The 15,763-nt window shown below is 36.2% G+C and overlaps 1 protein-coding gene across 4 annotated transcripts; it reads left to right on the top strand.

Annotated features, from left to right (window-relative positions):
* The first annotated feature begins 1,281 nt into the window (after positions 1-1,281).
* On the top strand, positions 1,282-13,207 carry LOC112509333 (dehydrogenase/reductase SDR family member 7). 4 transcript variants are annotated; one of them, XM_025114242.1, is made up of 12 exons: positions 1,282-1,434; positions 1,556-1,611; positions 2,562-2,595; positions 3,851-3,949; positions 4,038-4,186; positions 5,078-5,116; positions 5,828-5,920; positions 6,111-6,209; positions 8,589-8,690; positions 9,634-9,717; positions 11,679-11,744; positions 13,016-13,207. In XM_025114242.1, exons 1-12 carry the CDS (start codon positions 1,359-1,361, stop codon positions 13,097-13,099), a joined length of 981 nt encoding a protein of 326 aa, XP_024970010.1. In that variant the 5' UTR covers positions 1,282-1,358; the 3' UTR covers positions 13,100-13,207. The 4 variants fall into 4 exon arrangements, with proteins under 4 accessions (XP_024970010.1, XP_024970009.1, XP_024970008.1 ...); XM_025114241.1 differs by having other exon boundaries at positions 4,032-4,186; XM_025114240.1 differs by lacking the exons at positions 1,282-1,434; positions 1,556-1,611; positions 2,562-2,595 and adding an exon at positions 2,640-3,650.
* The last annotated feature ends 2,556 nt before the right edge of the window (positions 13,208-15,763 follow it).

Below are 15,763 nucleotides of genomic sequence, written 5' to 3'. Positions count from 1 at the left end.
CCTAGATTCGGCCCGAAAAAACCGACATAAAGCCAGAAAAACTCAAGAAAAGGCCGACATGAAAAGATCGACTAAGCTCAGTTAGTTATTTTTTCAACCCGAAACCCTTCCGGGCCTAAACCCATAAAAGCTCGGTTGTTATGCATCTCTAATTTTATTCATGGAATAAAAAGGTGTTGAATTTTTTGTGTTAAGCAGAACTTAGAACAATTAAAACTAAAAGGGCAAATTGCATAAAAAACAACGCACTTTAACTTAATTACTATTTTGGGTAACATACTTTCAAAACTTCTATATTTGATACCTAAGATGCAACGTTTTAAACATACAAGTACTCGGGTAACCAGTTACAATGTTGGATGTGGTATCCAACTCAATAGTATTTGCTATTCAACCCAACTTCATCCCATCACTTGCCATATTAGGATAACCAATTAATACTTCAACTGGTTACTCGGTACTTAAATGTTAAAAACTTTACATCTTAGGTACGAAAATTAAAGCTTTGAAAACACATTATTCAAAACATGAATCAAGTTAAAATACATTATTTTTTCATGCAGTTTGCCTAAAACTAAAGTAAATTATGTTTTTCATTCATATGGTTTGTTAAAAACTGCCTTTTCTGTCCTTACGACTTTCAGATTGCGGTTTTCGTTCATATGGTTTGAACATCGTTACTATTGTAGTCCCGGAGGTTATTTCGTACTCTTAAGTTTTAGGAACTAAAATAGCAATGATTCGTAAACCATAGGGACGAACAATAAAAAGTTTAAATCAGAAGAACAAAAACAACAATAAATTGTAAACCAAAGAGATGAAAATCGTAATTTCAAAATTACAGAGGTGAAAATAACATATTTTAAATAACTATAGGGACGGAAAACGTAACTTACTCAAAATAAAAACGAAGAGTAAATTACATTTTTCGTCCTTATGGTTTGTTAATAATTTCAATTTTCATCCAATAGTTTAAAAATTGCAATTTTTATCTTTATGGTTTGTAATTTATTGCTAGTTCTGTTTATAGATTAATTCTTACCTGTAAGTACAAGGGACAAAAATAGTAAAGAATTATAAATTATAGGGACCGAAACAATAATAAATGAAAATAGTAAGGAGGAAAATAATAATGAATTACAAATAATAGGGACAAAAACTGTAAAATTTAAAACCACAAGGAAAAAAATGCATTTTTAACTAAACCACAAGGACTAAAAACGTAATTTACTCTAAAATCAGAGTCAGGCAAAGGCGGTTAAACCGATACTTTCATTTGGTATTGGACTCATCGGAGACGCGGATCTCCTCCAAGACGACGACGGTGGCAGAATCTCTGCACTCAGTGAACCTGAAGAATGATGACGATCATCTTCTATTCCGTGATTTTTGCTTTGATTGCTACTTTATCACACAAATTTCTCACAGGCGATGGTAATTATACATATTCCTTTCCCCTTTCCACTTATTCAGTTGTTCACCAACGATTTGAACTTTACTTTTTGTTATTTAGCTGATGCTGATGAATTCTTTGATTTTCCGTGTGTTTTGGTAGGTGATTTCACATTGCTGTTGAAAGGAAAAGTAAAGCGCGAAAGTTTTCAAGATAAGGTGTTCGAATTTTGGTTCGATTTCTGTTTTTCTGCTTTAGTAGAAGAGCTGCACTGGGTTTTCTCAACGCAGAATTAGCAATTTGAAAATGAAAAATGTTGACACCACCGATTTTGTTATAAATTATTAATGTTTAAGTTAAGTATTAGAACTGGTCTTAGTTGGAAAGTTTAAGTTCCGCAGAATTGACATTAAAGATAGAGGTGCATGTGCATCTCCTTTTGTTCTGTGTGAAACTAAAAGTGCACAATTTCTACTTTTGTACATCTCATATTAATTGCATTTTTTAGCATTGTCAAGATGAGATTATCTATTTGTCCATTTGTAATTCTAAACGGTTTTAATGGTTTTGGTTGTAATCCATAAGATATCTCATATTAAACTAAATGTCTAGTCTACTATTGGGATTTTTTGCGATGAGGTATATAATATAAGGCCCCAAGCCCAAAGCAGTAGGCTGGCCAATAACTTCCAAATCAATTTAAAACTACGGTGGAAGTAATTGGTAGCCCACAACTTTGAGCTTACAAGGAGCGCACAAATCTATTTTTCTATCCAAGTGATACAGGTTGTTATATATGAGTTCCCTGTATGCATCTATGTATGGTGATATGGGTCTGAAATGATCACTCAATCCATTGTGCTCGACTGCTTGGTACAGCAGTGAGACAAAATATCTACATACTATTGTTTGGGTTGGGGTGGGGAAAGGAAGAGTAAGAAGTCTTGAGGGAACACCGAGATAAACTTGATCTTTTAGGCATTATGTAATGAGTTCAAGCCTCTTAACGCATTGTGTTTCTTTCAAGTTTCTCTTGGGTGATCATTCAATTCCTTTTTGCCATCACATGTATGTATATTTCATGATATTAGTTTTTCAGAGTCTTTTGGATGGATTTATATGTTTTAAGAGTTTGTTTTGTCTCTTGTTTTGTCTGAATGAATGATAGGTTGTTTGGATCACTGGAGCAAGTCGGGGAATTGGTATGTAAAATCATAGTTTTTTGTTACTGTTGTTCCTGTTATTCATGTTTAGTCTTACTAGTTGTTGGAGTTGAGAATTTGGGTTTATGCATGAGTCAAAACCTATGGATCAAGATGATTAAAATGCTGTATGGATTGTCTGACTGTAAAATTAGGCCAGTGACGTAAAATGCATAAAGAAAATATTTTCTTCAGGTATTACTTCAAAAGCATAATGGAAATATAACCATTGTAATTTACCAATCAAGGTATAAAAAACTAGAAATGATGAAACTTAGCCTACTGCTTTTGACAAATTCCACTCGAGTTAACATCAAATATTATGATTACTTCTTAAACTAAGCATATGGAAGTAAAATGTTATCATTTTGAAGATGCACATTTCTCCTAAGGATAGCCTAGGGACATCAAACTATCAGTTTATATATTATATGAAATGATTAAAGAAGTCTGAGATTGGAATTGATTTTTGCAAGCAAAATAATCCTGCCCATTTACATCCATAAGCTCATGTTTTAGACCGGTCGGGAAAAGACAGGAAGAAACCTAAAACTCATTTAGAAGTTAGAATCATTTAGTAACCATTGATGTGGCGCGAAACTTGTAGACACACCACTAGTGAAATCCACCTCATCTACTTCTTTGCAAAGCAAATTTTAGTCGTAAAATATACAAGGACTAATGAATTGAATATCCAACGGAATAAGAGAAGAAATACTCCTCTACATCTCATGAAGACCACCCTATTGCAATTAACTATAATTTGTTTTCTGGTTTGCACATTATGTTGGCCTCTCATTTTTTTTATAGCTCCAAGCCGTTATATGCTATCTATGAGAACTAGGTTGCCCCAAATTTGTATTTTTAATTTCCCATGCATATATCCATTTTGCCTAATAAATCAGTTTCAAGAGAGCTCACAATTTTAGTTACCTTGACCAACGATCCAGAAAATGGTTTACTTTTTGTTCAAGCTCTTCTGTTTGTTAGTTTTGCACACATGGGTGATGGTGCCGTGTGGACTTCTCATAGATCAATTTTTTGTTGCATTGAAGGTAGTTTTGATACTTGCTATTGATTTTTTTACGTTCTTTTGGTCATGATAGTATAGAACTTACATCCTATTATTAATTTGCAAGTCTTTCTATCCGTTCAGAAGTTAAAACTCGAAAAATCCAGCATACCATCTTAGAACTGGAGCAGTTCGAATATTTGTGAAGTTGTATTTTGATTATCTTGCTCTTTTTGCATGAAGGCGAGGTTCTTGCTAAGCAACTTGCAACTTTGGGGGCTAAGATAATTATTTCTGCAAGAAATGAGGCAGAATTGGAGAGAGTTAAGAAACACATTTCTGGTAAGTTCTACCACAAGTTTGGATGATTCTATTTTTGAATTTCTGGTGTTCTTCTTTGTCATGGTTTTTAAAATTTCTTCAGCTTTAGGAAAACATGGACCTGAAGGGGTGGAGATATTACCTCTAGATTTGAGTTCTGGTGAAGATGCAATTGGAGATGCTGTTGAAAAAGCTGTGTCTTTATTTGGTGGAGCAGGTGTGGATTATATGATCCACAATGCAGCCTTCGAGCGACCTGTAAGTTAGAGTCATCTTAGGACTTGGATGTACAGTTTAATTTGTCTTTTTGCTGGTATGGAGCATGCACAAGGTTTGTAGGATAACAATGCTAAAAATTAAGCATCATGATAGCTGATCTAAGGGGCTGTTTGGTTGGTATTCCATTAAGTCCTGTATGGATAAAGCTGTCTGTATAGACTGTGAAGGTTTTTGTTTGGGAGGGTTTCTCAATCGATGGAAAGAGCGTATTTTTAAATTGGGGGGACAAGTTTGGAAAAGACTTGACTTTCTGCATAAGCCCCCCTTAGAAGCTTACTGAATAAGTCACTTTCTACATCATTAAGCCACTACCAAACAGTCGTCAAGTATAGCTGACTGAATAAGTTGTGAGTCCCATTAAGCTCATTAAGCTGCTAACTGACAGGCCCTTACTGACTTATTATATCTCCAAGAGAATACCAATGGCCCTCCTTTCGGTTCTCCACCCAAGGTTGTGGGTTCAACCTTTGGCATTGTATTCCCCGATATACAAAATGCTGCTGATTCTGAGCCTAATCATAAAAGATGAGGACTGAGGAGAATATGTATTAGTAAGGAAATAGATCAGACTGTGGACATCTTCTACTCCTAGTCCACAATATGATTATACAGGAAAAGATATAGTTCATTTCACATGATATTGCGGTATTGCTTGAATCAAGGGACATTCATTGCACTCTTTTTTACACACTTGCACATTGAATTTAAAGGAAAACAAGACACAGAAAGAAGTTAAATGTCAGCTTTGTAGTGTTGCATTAGTGGTACTTATGTTGTCATCTGAAATAAGTTAGTCAGCTTGAATTGGTTTTCTATAATGAGTAGGCACACTGCTAACACTGCTCCTTTACCTGCATGTCCTTGTTGCAGAAATCAACAGCACTCGATGTACCTGAAGCAAGTCTCAAGGTATCACGTGTTGTATTGTTAGATTTAGTAGTATTTCTATTTTTATATTTATCTGTCATGGATCATGGGTATCTGATGTAGTTTATATATTTGGGTTTCCTAATACATAAGATGTTATGTTTTCACTATGAATCTGTACATGATATGACTTATGAGAGATACGATTTGATAAGCTAAAACCCTATTCCCACGAAGATCAGCCAACACAATCAATACCAGCAGCTACTGGGCAATAGTTGCTTTCACAACAGCCTATGTCTGACAGTTCCTTCTGGTGGCAACAGACTTCTTCTTTCTTCTTTTTCCCGGGGCAACAGCCACCTGCGATCTTGACTGGTGTAGGTACACCTGTACTGATCTTATATCTACTTTAGGCTGTTCTTGACGACTCGACCTATTTGCACTCATGTATTGTCGTCTGACGTGCTATTGAAGTTAGATGATCAGTGGTGCCTCCATCTTGATACCTGACAGCCTCACCTTAAAGATCCTTTTTGATGGCCTCCTGATCTCTTTCAAGGTTTAGAAAAAAAATTATCTTACCCCCTCACCTGATTTGATATGTCATGTACATCTCACTTGTAGGTGGCTATACCATGTGTCACTCTTGCATTAAATCATATATATGTTGGTGCTCTAGATTTTATCTATATTTTGTTCTTTTGAAGTAAGTTCACTTGAATCTAATATCTTTATTCTTTTTGCAACTAGGCTACACTCGATGTAAATGTTATGGGGCCAATATCTCTTACACGACTACTGCTCCCTCACATGTTGAAGAGAGGGAGAGGACACTTTGTTGTGGTATGTTGCTGAAATAGTGTTTATTTCATTTGCTAATAGGCTTAGATCTCCTCAAAATACTTAAAATAGATTGTTCTAGTTTTTGTTTAGGCTACATGCCATAATTGCTCATGAAGAGGCATGTGTGGTCAACTTATACGGTTGCTTTCTCTTTCACTCTGTATAAATGACAAGTCCATTATATCTGCAGATGAGTAGTGCTGCAGGTAAGGCTCCTGCACCAGGTCAAGCAGTGTATTCTGCATCAAAATTTGCTTTAAATGGCTACTTCCATTCCTTGCGGTCGGAGGTATACCAAATTCCTTTTGATGTGGACTATTTATATTGGACTACTTCCAGATATGTCGTCATCTGTGATGGTTAAAGTTTTACTAGAAAGAACTCGAAACAAGTAATCTAGCCAAGAACAAGTCTCTTGTATTTGCAGCCTAAAAAGTTTTGGTACTTGCTTGCTTCCAGATTCATTCGTACAAGTAGCTTGGACCAAAAACTGCATTTCTTATTGCCTTTGGTCTTAGTATGCCACAGAACTTCACCAGAAAATTGGAAAGAGCTCCCGCCGCCGCCACCGTCACCGTCAAAAGGTCGAACTGACAGTTATTTAATAAGCAGGACAAAAATCGAAGATAATAAAGCAGAAAACAGATTCAATTAACTAAAACCAAGCCCTGAAACCAAAACCCATAGCTGCTGAAATAGAAAAATAAATTGAACCCAAACCAATGAAGTTGAAACTGATGCCCAGGACCCAGGATTTGAGATGACCGGGATGATGCTAAGAGTCTGACAATAGAAGTAGCTGAAGAAGATGAAACTCTGGTGAATGGCGCCAATGGGACGAGTTGGCTGGGAACGAGAGACCAGGAAAGCAGCATATGTTTGCTGTACCTGGAACATAGTCAAGGAAAAACTTGAATGAAATTCACAGGATATTTGAAAGGAAATCGGAAGGGGTGACCATCTGGACCGCCGGCTCAGAGCTGGCAAGCTGAAGTGCTTTGGGACAGAGAAGACAAATTGGTCCCGAGGGGTGTGGCTGATAAGTGTTGCTACTTCAAGTTCTTTGTTTTGCATTTTCTCTTTTCTGTAATATCTCCATGGGGTTGCTTGGCTGGGTTTTATTCAAGTGATAGAAACTTGCTTAAGATAACCAAGAGAAGCTAAGTGCTAAGCTCACACTTGTGTGCATTGCCTAGTGAATTACCACCGGGACATCAACGGGAGGGTGTAAAGTTTCGTCTGCTTGGTTATGGTTTCCTCAGTCTTTCAAGATATATATTCTTGGGTTGGCTTCAACTTGAAATTATGATTTTATGTAAATTTTTTAGCTTCATAACTTGCAACTACAAAAGCCAAGATTACACTTGAAATCTTCTGCTACTTGATCTGCTCCTCATTCGACTGATGTGAGTATTTTACCATATTAATTGGGCTAAGATAAGGCCATAGTTTACTAAAATGATTTCACATGTCAGAAAAAAGAAGATATATACCCAGTCAATGCTCCACTATTCTTTTTAAACTAACCTTGAGGGCCAGGTCAACTGGCAAATAGAGGCTAGGCCTTGGGCTCCTCTATATAGGTTGCTGGTTCGAGTCTCCTCAAAGCCACCGGGGATTCTTCTGGCTGTAATGTTCAGTCCACAAGTAGCTATATATAAATATACTTTTTAGACTTCAAATTCCGAGAATCTACCTGCAATGTTTCATGAGGAGAAGGAGGGAGAGGAAGACACTCTGCAGTTTACTTGCATCAGTTCTGTATAGAGATTATAATATTGTTGAGATCATGTTGAACAATTAGTTTCTTGACTTCTTAGTTATTTTCCGAGCAATTGATAACTTTTTAGTTTGTCATGACTCCCTTCTTCTCACAAAAAGTACTATCGCCTCGATTGATATGTAGGATAGAAGATATAACGAGAACGAACCATATATCTACGTTATTGGAGTGTCTATCCTACCTGTGCACTATATCCTGGAAATGACTGTTGGTTGGACCTGCTTTTTGGCACCATTTCAACTATCTATTCCATCTTTCATGTTCATTTTGTATGCTTCCAAATTTCTATCTTGTGCTCAAACAAGTTGCAGGTCAAGCATAAAGAAATCCTCGTATGCTTAATTGATGTCCTGAAGGAGCAAAAAGATTTGAAAATTTATGTTCCATCAGCAAGTCATTTTTTCATGGTCATTCAAGCTAGGAAATGGGTTAATGAGAGATGGGGTGTAGAAGGTGGTTATGGTTTAGTAGATGTGGGAAGCAGAATGGTCATGTCATGCAATCTGAAGAAGGTTAGCTGTACTGGCTATCAGCAAGAAAGTTGAGAGTGTGAGAAGGATCATCAGAAAACCATTTTCTCTTTTGGTTTAGTTACTGGATTGTGTTAGAATCGGTGCACTTTGACTGGTAATTAGCTTACTGGACAAAAATTTGATCTAACTACCCAAAAGAAAAGGAATAAGAAGTGAAAATCGATTAAAAGACAAATTATAACAGAAAAATAGTTAGGTTGCCTATCAACCTATCTGTGATTATGGCAGTGCTGATGAAATTAACGAGAACAACTAGAAGCTATTATGGATATCTAAGAGACGACATGTTGGTGTAAAATTCAGAATTGTGATGGCCATACTTATCTTACCATGCATTTTCTTATCATTTCAGCTTTACCAAAAGGGAATCATGGTAACGGTTGTTTGCCCCGGGCCAATAGAGACATCAAATGCACCTGATACGAGCACCTCTGGGCAAAGGGGAGTCAGGGAGGTTAGTTTTATATATTGTGATGGTATACAAAATATAACATTGATAATTTCCTCCTTTATTTCCCAATAAGAGATTGTTAATGTACACTGGTCTAATTACGTGTAGAACTGTGTTCCACGTAAGCTGTTTACAAGTTGCACWTGCTTCTGATTCAGTAAGAAACTAATGCAACTGTTTGAAGTAAGTTGCAATGCCAGATTAAGATGTCAAATACTAAAATGGGAATAGCTTTTWAATCAAATGCTTGATGTGTGGATAATATGAGAAACGCTGTATGTTTCGCACTAAGTTTTTGGATGCTATACCACCTACGGACCCAGTGTAGTGCATATTCGTTCCTTCATCGTAGTGTAAAAAGTGATAGGGTTGTGAAAAGGGCCACCTTATCAATTTGTTGTGTGCCACCATATATATTTTGAAACTACAATGAGGACACAAGTTTCCCTTGATAGAGTTGGTTTGCAAGGCCTTTCTTCCACTCCAGACCTGAGTTCGAATCCCATTAGCGTCAATTTTTTAGTTTTTAGCTTTTAATTTCAGATTTATTATGTTTCTGAAATTTTTTTGCAATAAAAACTTGAACACAGGACCTCATATATGAAAAGCAATGAACTAACCAATAGACCAATGATGATTTTGTGAAAAATATCCCTATATTTTGTTTCTTATAATCAAAATGGTGCCACCACTTGAAAAAAATTTCAATGTCCGTCTCTAAGCAAGACAAGTTCTTAATATACTAGAATCTTCTGAACCTGCCTATTTGTTACTGAAGCCTTTTGGATCGGCTAAACACACCTACACACCCTCGTTAACCTACTACCGCCTCCTACAAGGCCTTAATTTGCAACCTTAGTTACTTGAGTTTGGTTGTTCAATAATTTGAAGCTTCAAAGCGCTGCAATTCTATGATGCTAAAACTGTTCACTGTGTTTCTCATTAGAAACGAGTATCGTCAGAGAGGTGTGCAGAGCTTACACTAGTTGCTGCAAGCCATGGTCTGAAGGAAGCTTGGATATCTTTTCAGGTACTTGTGTCGGTATTATGAGCAAATTATAATTTGCAGACATCTACAAATATTGATGGCTTTAAGCTCTATTGCCATATCCCTACTATTTACATGTTGAATATATTGTTTTGAGCAGAGGCTATGATTGTTTGTCACTTTGTCCCATACTTCTTCCACTATTCTCACATGGTATCAGAGTCAAGATCTAACACTCAAGGCCTAGACACTCTGGGACATTCTATGCCCGTCTAGCCCCCTGTCAACACTTTGGCAATTCATGCATGTCTAGCCTCCTTTGAAGGGGCCGTGTTAAAGTCCCACACCCGTTACACTTGAACCCTTTAGCCTCAATATATGTTGGAACCTCTTTTTTTTTAGCACGCAACTATTTGGGAGTAAGCTAATGGGTTCCACATATTCTTACAAGAATCTAGTTATCTTACTTTTCTTAAAGCATGCATGATTTTATCGATGCAACTTTAGTGTTATATCTCAGAGAGTTTGACCATTGTTTTGTGTTTGGGAGTTGTGAGGTTACTCATAATTGCTGGGGTACATGTAACAGGGTGCTTAATCAAATTACTATATTAGCTTCTCACTCTTATGATCCTCTTTTCACAGGTGAACATAGTATTAGAAAATATTAACAAACACAAGAGAAGCCACACAAGAACTGCTCACTCTCTCAAGTATTTACTCCTACCTTAAACAAGTCAACGAAACAATAAATTCTTTTCTAATTCATATTTGATTAGTTGGCCACACTTATCATAGAAACTATAGTTTAAGCAAGAGGTTTACATAGAGCAATATTCTGGTTTTTTGGTTTCTGAGGACGCATCTAAGGACTACGATTATATGTCCTAAAACAGGGCCATGAGTTTGGTTCTCTCTTTCCCTCATGGTCCTTGAAAACTTTTTGGATGTCATAAGAGTTMCTATAATTGTTTGGTTTTCTTCAGCATATACGTAAGGGAAGAGGATCATTATGATAATTTATGTTGCGACGACATTACCTAATGGAGATGGTCAAGAGAGCATTGCAGCATTGAAATTCTTCATTCAGACAAAAAAAACCCAGGGGATCTGAAACACTTCCTAGATGTTGAAGCGGCCAGATCCCAAAAGGGCTTTTTTTTTTATCAAAGGAAATATCTGGTTGCTATTCTTCCCGAGGTTGGCGTGTTTGACGATTGGTTCATTGATTCATCCGTAATCCCTAATATCAAATTTTACCCAAATGATGGGAGTGCCTTTTGATGACCCCTAGTGGTTTTGGAGTTTGGATAGAAAGCTGAATTAGCGGTCATCATTTTTCTTAAGTAGCAACCGGTTCATGTGTGCCGGGATCATTTGATGACCCTTTGTTTGTTTACCTCTTAATAGTTCCATTAAGAGGCAACCTCTGAATCTTTAAGAGGTGAATCTTGTTTGGCAAAAAAAAGTCTGCCTCTTAATGGTTCTAAAACTCTCTGAATGATTTTGTATCCTGGATCTCCTTTAACCATTAAGAGCCCTAATTTCATTGTACACAATTACCAAACAATTATATTTCATTTTGCACTATATCATAAGAGTCTCTCAATCATTCTGCACCAAACCATTCAGCAATTGCCAAACAACTATCATGAACTACCTTCAATTGCCATACATATTTTATGGCATTTCACCCCAAGCCTTATCATGGACTCCCTTCTATTGAGTGAGTTTGTGTACCTCAAATTGCTTTATGTTATTTGCAGACCAGCTCTATGTGATAAGTTGGTTACGTTCAGCTCGTATATGATCCAACTTAAGAAAGAGTGTTACGAGAGTGCGATAATTAAATATTTTTTTCGTTTTACTTCAGTTTTTTGTATCTGTTTAAAGGGATTCTTCCCATAATTCCTTAACTCTGATTACATGCTCAAACTTACTTCCTTTCCATAGCTAGCAAGAGATGTGTTTAGCATTAATTTTTGGTTATTATTGCATTGCAGCCTGTGCTTGCTGTTATGTACCTGGTGCAATACATGCCATCTGTTGGATTTTGGCTAATGGATAAGGTACTTCCTTCTTTTTAGGCTTGTTTTATTTATTTACTATAATAAAGGACAAAATTGCATGAAAAAGTAACGTACTTTAACTTGATTCTTATTTTGGGTAACATACTTTCAAAAATTTCATTTTGGTACCTAAGATGTGAAGTTTTAAACATTTAAGTACCCGGGTAACCGGTTGAAGCATTAACCGATTACCATGCTGATGTAACAAGTGATGTGGTATCCGATTAATGCTTTACCAAATAATACTGGGTTGGATACCACATCACTTGTCACATCAGCATGGTATCTGCTACCCGGGTATTTAAATGTTTAAAACTTTACATTTTAGGTACCAAAATGGAAGTTTTAAAAGTACGTTTTCCCAAAATAGGAATCAAGTTAAAGTATGCTACTTTTTCATGCAATTTTCCCTATAATAAATAAATAAAAAAGAATAATAAATAAATATAAATAAAACAAAATCAAAAAGAAACAATAAATAAATAAGAATGAAACAAACTCATGTTCATGGGTTTTCTCAACTGCAAAGAGAAAACCACTTCTGTTGGAAGTTTTTATAGAAACAAAGTACTCACAGTTACCAAAGGGCGTTTCGCTTCCTAGGAGGTCTGAGGTTCAAATCTCAACAAAGATGAGGAGGGTATATGAGTTTATTTGTTGCATTTGCCGTATATAAATATTATATATACTTCAAAAAAAAAGTACTCATAGTTACTCCCAACCACTTTATTCTTTATCGTAAAGGTCATGTCTCTTTATACCCCGCCTTTCTAGATCCCACCTCTTTTGGTTTGGTTTAAAGCGATCGTGGTTGCTGTTATTCCGTATCCTCTTAGAGCATCCCGAATGATAAGCGTTTCTTTTGAGCTTTTCTAAGAAAAAGTGGGACCCACAAGCTTAGCCGGTTACAATCATAAGTGGGACCCGAAAAACTTTTTCACAATCTTATGTGGCCAAAAAACCTACTCCCCCGCCCTCCCCCTTCAAAATGAAAATAGCACATCGTTTTAGAAATATGTAATTATTACATTTTTTAAACAATTAAAAGACACTTTTGCCCTTGATAATAGAGAGAAATTTTATACATCTCATAATTAAGAGTAGGATGAGAAAGTGGATATTTATTTTGGGACAAACTAAAATAGAAATGTGGACACTTAATTTGGGACTGAGGGAGGTATTTAGTAACGATCTCCGAAAAGCTCCATTGTAGATGCTCTTAGAATCATAAAACCGCTAACTCTATCATCATTAATGTGAAACGACTTCAGATTGGGGCAAAACGAGTCGAAACAGCTGCACAAAAGGGCAACACGTATTCAATGAACCTACTCTTCGGTCGAAAGAAGGAATAGCTCGATCTTTTCTCATCGGTCTCATGATGGCATTAATAGTTTCACTACATTTAGTTGTATGGTTCTTATTTTTGTAGTAACGTTTCCTTTTAATCTTATTTTTGCAGTAACATTTCCTATAATATTTGTTTAGTACGTACATAATCCTGGTTAGAGATGGCCAAAATGGCCCGCCCTGGACCAATTTGGCCATTCTCAAATTTGGCCCAATTCATGGCCTAGTCGGTGATGCCATGAGCCGTTGCCCCCTCCCCCCTAGGGGGCCAGTCCTGCCTGTGGTTTTATTTAACTCTGGATATAAGACTTTGTTTAAGGGGCAGTTTACCAAACGCTTATCCGGGTAAGCATTTATCAAGTGACGCTACCTCACCGGATGGATATGGTAAGGGCCAAGAATCTTACCCGATAAGAACGAGACAAGGACCAAGAGTCTCACCCGGTAAGTGAGGACCAAGAATCGTTCTTCGGCTTAATTTATTACTATTCCCCTACTCTGGATATCGTCTTTTGATGGTCCTTAGACCCTAACAATTAAATGTACTACATGTGAGGCCATTTTGGTCATTTTATATAGTAAATATGAAAAAGACAAAATAACTAATGACAAAATACAATTCTAATTTTTCTCACCTAAGTACTTTTTATTAATTATAACAACCATTATCTACAATACTTAAATAAAATAGTAAATTACATTTTTATTTATTTATTTATTTTGATTAACCTGCATATCCAATACACTATGAGAGTCGATTAATTTCAGGGGACCACTTGTTTTGTGGGTAGCTCAGAGTCACCGCATTTGAACCTCCATGACCATAAAAGGATTTTTATCCGTCATTGAATTTGAACCTGGACTTCCAGATATGTTTGACCTTTAGAGCCTTGACCTTTAGAGCTCAACCTTTAGAGCCTTGACCTTTAGAGCTCAAGCTCAAACTAATTAGGCAACATCTTTATGGTTAAATTACATTTTTAGTCCCTATGGTTCATTGAAAATTTCTATTTTTGTCCACATGGTTTTGGAATTACAATTTTTCTCTGTGGTTTATAATTTATAACCTTTTTCGTTCTTATGATTTAAAATTTATCGTCTTTTTCGTTCCTATGATTTACAAATTATTTCTACTTTAGTCCTTAATATTTAAAAGTAATGTTTTGTCCTCAAGGCGAAAATATAAATGAATTATAAACCATAGGGACGAAAATCAAAATTTCAAAACCACAGAAACGAAATACACAATTTTTAACAAACCACAAGGATAAAAAAAAACGTAGTTTACTCTAAATATAATTATTCTAATTAAAAAGTAAACTATTTTTTTGATCGGAGTGACAGCTCTGAAAAGACAGATTGCCCATTTCGGAGGACTCTTCTGACCAAACAAAAAATATGTAATTGTAACACTTCTGACTTATAACTGAGGGGTTGTTTACCAAACGCTTATCCGGGTAAGTGTTTACTGGCAAAATTCAACATTATCACTTACTGGGTAAAAATTTTATTTCATCAAAACGGTACCAAATGCAACAGTTGACTTGGTAAGCGCTAACCGTGGTAAGAGTCATCATTCTCACTTACCGTATAAGATTCTCGGTACTTGCATTTGCTTTTATCGGGTAAGATTATTTGGACTTACAATATTCATCCAGTAAGGTAATGTTACTTGATAAACGTTTATCCGGGTAAGCGTTTGATAAACGGTCCAGCAGTTGGCAAAAAGATGGGACGACTTTGTTTAAATATAAGACAACTCTTGGGTTCGATCTTGGACCCTTGCTAGCTTCAACTTTTGAGTGAGCCAAAAAATGGCCCTGCACACTGGTAATCCTTGGAGACCAGTTTCGTATAAGGCGAATAGAGGTCATCAGTAATTGACATTTACCCAAATATTAACATGAAATAAAATATATTTTAATCTTAGGGGCCGTTTACGATTGGCTTACCCGGGTAAGCGCTTAACAAGTCACATCGTCTTACGGGATGAATACGACAATGACCAAAAATCTTATCCGGTAGGTGCTAAGGAAAGGCCCACAAGGACCAACAGTCTTTTACCCAGGAAGTGATGACAATGACTTTTACCATGGTTAGCCCTCACCGAGCAAATTGTTGCATATGATACTGTTCAGTGAACTAAAATCTTACTTCGTAAGTGATAATATTAAATTTTACCAGTAAACATTTATCTGAATAAGTATTCCGTAAACGACCCATTAGATTAAAATATAAATTACAAATTTTTTATTAATATTACGATAAAAACCACTTCTAAGAAGGGTATGTAATTTCACAAGTAAAAGATAACCAGAAAACTTTGAGTTCACATCTGTTGTACAAAGTCTTTAACCATCCTGAACAAAAAAAACACCCTTTTCTCTTTCAAAACCATATCAACAAAAACCGACATCGTCGATCAACGGAGTTCCGCTTTATACGATCATGAACTAGTCGAAAAACCGCTCAAAAAGCTATCACGAACCCAATAAACTTGCTTTCAGAGACTTCAAAACAGACTTCGAAGCAAGTCTTTCCGCCATTTTCTCGTCAGCGGCCATGCATGTGTCTTTAAAAACACCATAATCGGCTTCTACTTCTATAGTGAACGATATTGTACCATTATCCAACCGTTTGGCCGACGACTTCACTTCTAAATGATTTTT

Source organism: Cynara cardunculus (genome assembly GCF_001531365.2).
Source record: "Cynara cardunculus var. scolymus isolate 2C chromosome LG 3, CcrdV1, whole genome shotgun sequence".
Taxonomy (NCBI): domain Eukaryota; kingdom Viridiplantae; phylum Streptophyta; class Magnoliopsida; order Asterales; family Asteraceae; genus Cynara; species Cynara cardunculus.
This window is presented reverse-complemented; position numbering and strand designations above follow the sequence as displayed.

Bases quoted from the DNA above. Each gene is read 5' to 3' on its own strand.
- LOC112509333 (XM_025114239.1), top strand. From the start codon at position 3,470: ATGCATATATCCATTTTGCCTAATAAATCAGTTTCAAGAGAGCTCACA. The intron at 8,691-9,633 runs GTTAGTTTTATA...GTTTCTCATTAG, and splicing joins GGCAAAGGGGAGTCAGGGAG to AAACGAGTATCGTCAGAGAG. The intron at 9,718-11,678 runs GTACTTGTGTCG...ATTGCATTGCAG, and splicing joins AAGCTTGGATATCTTTTCAG to CCTGTGCTTGCTGTTATGTA.